The 5,470-nt window shown below is 44.5% G+C and overlaps 1 protein-coding gene across 5 annotated transcripts in view; it reads left to right on the top strand.

The window, feature by feature from the left end:
• The first annotated feature begins 663 nt into the window (after positions 1-663).
• The window catches only part of LOC118404033 (WD repeat-containing protein 48-like), a 23,023-nt gene continuing 18,216 nt past the window's right edge, over positions 664-5,470 (top strand). For 2 of the 5 annotated variants that reach the window (XM_035802961.1, XM_035802959.1), the window contains exons 1-3: positions 664-754; positions 2,411-2,557; positions 4,734-4,812. In XM_035802961.1, coding sequence (XP_035658854.1) covers positions 704-754; positions 2,411-2,557; positions 4,734-4,812 — 277 coding nt within the window. In that variant the 5' untranslated portion in view covers positions 664-703. Of the gene's footprint in view, positions 755-2,410; positions 2,558-2,599; positions 2,611-2,886; positions 2,925-3,161; positions 3,201-4,733; positions 4,813-5,470 lie in introns of those variants that run through there. The other 3 variants (XM_035802963.1, XM_035802962.1, XM_035802964.1) reach the window with 3 other exon arrangements.

The raw sequence follows: 5,470 nt of genomic DNA, 5'->3' as shown, positions 1-5,470 counted from the left end.
GAATCATCATGTAACGTTCTCTATACTGCCCTACAACATCCCTGCATTGTTTAGCTTATCTGATACTTTGTTTACTGATCCGATACCATTGCGAGGTCGTTGGCCCGTTTCTGTGCCCGGCAGTAACCGGTCAAATCTATGGTCTTATTTTGGAATCTGCCATTCGAGGGCGTTAGTGGGGTGGTGCTGGAATTTTCTTGGTATATGGCGGCATATTGGCCATATTATTGCAGATTGATGCTCAAATAAATAGATAGAATACCTCGTTGCAGTTCTTTGATGTTGTCAGCCCTTGCACGCTGCCAGTAGAGAGCCCAAACTTACGTCACTCCATTTCGATCATAAGAGCTACATACCACCTAAATATTGCGAAAATAGGATGTCCAGAACACTAAGTTTCACTGCAGCACCAAAGCAAGCCACTAGGCGGCCAAAATTAACGTTACATCATTCAGATTTTTGTCATTACCTAACGTAACCAACACACCAACATTAGCCAAATCCATCTAGCCGTTCTTGAGTTGTCTTGGTGCCCAACTGACAAACAAAAGCTACCAAAAACATAGCCTTCTTAGCAAATAGAAATGCGAGCATCATAGATATTTGAAATTTTTAGTCCATTTCCTTCCTTTAATTTTTCAAATTTCCCGCCACGTCGACAGGTTGTGCACGCATTACCGTGACGTCAGCAGTTCGTGCCAAGATGGCGGTGCACCACCGGCAGACTAGCGCTTCTGCCAAGAAGAAAGTGCAGGTATTTCCTTCAAATCACCACTTTATACAAATATTTTTATCCCCATTCATTGATAGAATATCACGGTATCGTAATATGTCGTTGCTTGACCCGTGCTCCTCTTCGAATGTGAAGAATTCGGCCGTATTTTGGTGAGGTGTTTTCGCGCCATAATTTTCGTGTTTTTGTTTCCGAACGTACGTTTGTTTCCGAACTGTTGTGTTATTTATCACAACACTTCCGCTTTGTTTACAGATATTTGAACACATAAGATCGTCCATTGCCTACTTCACTTTGCCCTTCTTCTACTATATTTAGTATAAACAGGAAAGAGACCATGCCCTGGCCCTGAAATTTGCCGTAACAATTTGTGGCAAATCCGTGGCGAATCAGGAATTATTTTGTTTTTATAAAAGTGGGAGGGGCCCATATTAGTTATTTACATCAAAGCACTCAAAGTACTCTGTGTCTGTCTGTGTAAGTGTGTTTTTGCAGTCCTCAACCAATATATATACAAATACAATGCAGCAGAGTCATATAGATCCTCAAATTTATGTTGCTATTTTATGGGACTGGGTCACAAAGCTGTATGGGGGGTGGGGGTGAAGTCTGATAATTGTTTTACAGAACAAGCTTATGGCTTGGTGGAAATTTATATTGTCCTTTATAAATATCATGTGCCCATATCTACATAATGAAGCTAAATGGATCTGCTTGCTGTGTATCCAGACACGGAAGGATCTAACGTCTTAGTCTAAGTTTGAGTCATCATGTGTGTGTGGTGTACTGTGTAGTGCACTCTGTCACATCCACTGTGACCACTGGAAAACACATACACGTTTTGAACGGCTACACGAAACCAGCAGCCCTGTGTATGATGGAGCTTTAATAGGCAATAGCTTCAAGGGCCAAACCTCAGCATTGCAAAAGGATCCAAACCTCAGCATGCATAAGGATCCAACATGCTTATTTCAATTGTTTGCTTGACCAAAAATGCGAGCAGATGTAAAAATACATTGCACTACTACTACTAGCTGCTTTGAAAAGCGTCAGGCATATCTTAACTGAGGATGACTGTTTTACCATTCATTCCTTGACTAGGACGAAATGGTATGGGCAAGGGGGTGAAGTCTGCCATCTGCGATTGCCTTGTTGAACAGATGTAGCATATATGTACAGCCTTGTCAAAACAAGGCGGCAGGCGGCGATTTTAGCCGCCTACTTACATTTTTCCAGCCGGCTACTTTGGGGTAGAATTTCAAAAAATAAAAGTTTAAGTCCAGTGCTCCCCGTTACAAATTCCCCCAGCAATTTGTTTTGATAAACCTCTGGCAGTTTTCTGATAGTTGGCCCCCGGTTAGGGGTCATAGCGGGGAACCTATGCCAATTTTTTTTTTAAATTCAGGATTTTTTTGTCAATTCAAAGTTTAAAGATAACAATAAAAGTTACCCAAAATACACCCCCAAACCATATTTAGGGGTCTAAATTTGAAAATTTTCCCAGGGGGAGGCCCCCCAGACCCCCCCTACGCGCCTTGCCTGCTACTTTCATATATTAGCCCCCTACTCTAAAAGTTTGTGACAAGGCTGATGTATTACTGGGTCACAAATTGAAAGCAGAATGGATGAGGGGGTGAAGTCTGCTATCTCTGACTGCCTTCTTAACTCTGTTTGCAGGTGTCGTACATAATCCGGGATGAAGTTGAGAAGTACAACAGATCCGGGGTCAACGCCCTGCAGTTGGACTTCCTGCAGAAGCGCCTGTTTACCTCCGGCAGGGACTCGATCATCCGCATCTGGAACGTCAACAATCTCTCCAGCAAGGTACTCCCTCATTCACTCACTCACTCATTCACTCTCACAACCTCTCCAGCAAGGTACTCCCTCATTCACTCACTCACTCATTCACTCTCACAACCTCTCCAGCAAGGTACTCTCTCATTCACTCACTCTCTCATTCACTCACTCACAACAACCTCTCCAGCAAGGTACTCTCTCATTCACTCACTTTAACCTCTCCAGCAAGGTTAACTCACTCTCACAACAACCTCTCCAGCAAGGTACTCTGTCATTCACTCACTCTCTCATTCAGTGATTCACTCATTCACTCTGACAACCTCTCCAGCAAGGTACTCTCTCACTCACTCACTCCGTTATCCGCATCTGGAACGTCAACAACCTCTCCAGCAAGGTACTCTCTCATTCTCTCCATATCCACATCTGGAACTCACTCACTCAATCAATCAATCAATCAATCAATCACAACAACCTTTCTTCAGCAAGGTACTCTCTCACTCACTCATTCACTCAATCACAACAACCTCTCCAGTAAGGTATTCACTCATTCACTTAATCTGATTCAGTCACAACAACCTCTCCAGTAAGGTATTCTCTCATTCTCTCACTCATTCACTCACTCAGTCACTCCATTATCTTCATCTGGAAAGTCAACAACCTCTCCAGCAAGGTACTCTCTCACTCACTCATTCACTCTCACAACCTCTCCAGCAAGGTACTCTCTCATTCACTCATTCACAACCTCTCCAGCAAGGTACTCTCTCATTCACTCACTCTCACAACCTCTCCAGCAAGGTACTCTCTCATTCACTCATTCACTCTCACAACCTCTCCAGCAAGGTACTCTCTCACTCACTCATTCACTCTCACAACCTCTCCAGCAAGGTACTCTCTCACTCACTCATTCACTCTCACAACCTCCCTAGCAAGGTACTCTCTCATTCACTCAGTCACATCCTCTCCAGCAAGGTACTCTCTCATTCACTCTCACAACCTCTCCAGCAAGGTACTCTCTCACTCACTCATTCACTCTCACAACCTCTCCAGCAAGGTACTCTCTCACTCACTCATTCACTCTCACAACCTCCCTAGCAAGGTACTCTCTCATTCACTCAGTCACAACCTCTCCAGCAAGGTACTCTCTCATTCACTCTCACATCCTCTCCAGCAAGGTACTCTCTCATTCACTCAGTCACATCCTCTCCAGCAAGGTACTCTCTCACTCACTCTCACAACCTCTCCAGCAGGGTACTCTCTCATTCCCTCATTCACAACAACCTCTCCAGAAAGGTACTTTCTCATTCACTCACTCACAACAACTTGTCCAGCAAGGTACTTTCTCATTCACTCACTCACAACCTCTGCAGCAATGTACACTCTCATTCACTCATTCACTCCATTATCCACATCTGGAACTCACTCACTCACTCAATCAATTGAATTGATCAATCACAACAACCTGTCCATTAAGGTATTCACTCATTCACTTACTCTGACTCAGTCCCAACAACCTCTCTAGCAAGGTACTCTCTCATTCTCTCACTCACTCACTCACTCATTCACTCACTCACTCACTCCATTATCCGCATCTGGAACATCAACAAACTCTCCAGCAAGGCAATCTCTCATTCACATGTTAGTCCTAACTCCTTCTTGTGCAGAACCTTTGTACGACTTGGCTCGTTCAGTTTATCTCACCAAATATTCATAACCAAGGCACAGCTTGTAACTTATAATAGGTGTGTTACAGGATAAGGCACGATCTACACACAATTTTTCCCGATATCGGCGAGCCTACAACCTCTCACCGACAGCTTTTTTTCATCGTCTAGATGGAACTACTATATCGCCATTACGATGTCGGGAAAATTTCTCCCGAAAGGTCCGGACCATTCGTACGAAACCTTACCGATAGCTTAGCAGGGGTCCCCGACAGCTTCGCGCGCGTGTAGATGCTTCCCAACTTCAGGAAGGCTCATTAGCATATAACGCCTTTTGGAAAATCGCGCTATATGTTTATGACTGCAAGCGCCATGGGTGTCCGGCCCCCTACGTTCTAGATCCCTCCCGACATCTCCACAGATATCGGTAAAAACTGTGTGTAGACTGGGCCTAAGTTGGGATATGCTCAGTTCACGGAAATTATGCCCAAAGCACAATTCCAGCTCCACTATTGAAATATTCAAATGTCTGTTTGTTCCAGCATGATCCATACATCCAGTCCATGGAACATCACACAGATTGGGTTAACGACATTGTACTGTGCTGTAACGGACGCACATGTGAGTATCATTCTTTCATCGCAAAGTCAAATGTTGCTATCTGTGTATTATACCAGGTGTAGGTATGGTTTAACTGCCCCCTATGACGTAAATTTGTAACACACCAACTACAAGTAGATGATGGCTTGGCCTGATTAAAGGAAAGCATCAGAAAATCTTCAATTCATTATTTTCCAGTAGTTTACTCATTAAAAAGTTGATTTACGTCAATTTTTACATTAATCCGCCCAATATGACCCTGTAGACACGTTTGAACTTCGCGCTCTCCTCCCCTCTCCCGCCGCGCTGGCCGATGACGTAATGGCCTCGTTCTGATTGCCTGCGCGCTGACGTCACAAATCAGAATTGAAACTTCTGGCCATGCCAGCCATTTTGCTCGGTGAACCTCGGTCCCTTCGGCGGGAAATCACACCGCCATTCTGGAAGCCAGTTCGTTGTTGTTGACAATTAACTTCGTGGACCTGTAAGTCGCGTTGTGAGCTGTCTACGAAGCCATAGTCCCCGGGAGACTGAACATGAATTAGCTTGTCTGCAGCGGGTGAACCGCGCGGCGACGGGACGAAATCAAAACAATGTTTTTTTGGGGAGGTTCACGCACCGTGCCATTCTGGACTATTACAAGAGCGAGTTCGGGTCAGTTCTTACCTTCTCCTTTCCG

Source organism: Branchiostoma floridae, chromosome 17 (assembly GCF_000003815.2).
Source record: "Branchiostoma floridae strain S238N-H82 chromosome 17, Bfl_VNyyK, whole genome shotgun sequence".
In the NCBI taxonomy this organism is placed as follows: Eukaryota; Metazoa; Chordata; class Leptocardii; order Amphioxiformes; family Branchiostomatidae; genus Branchiostoma; species Branchiostoma floridae.
The sequence above is the reverse complement of the archived record's forward strand: the minus strand, read 5'-3'. Positions and strand labels throughout refer to the sequence as shown.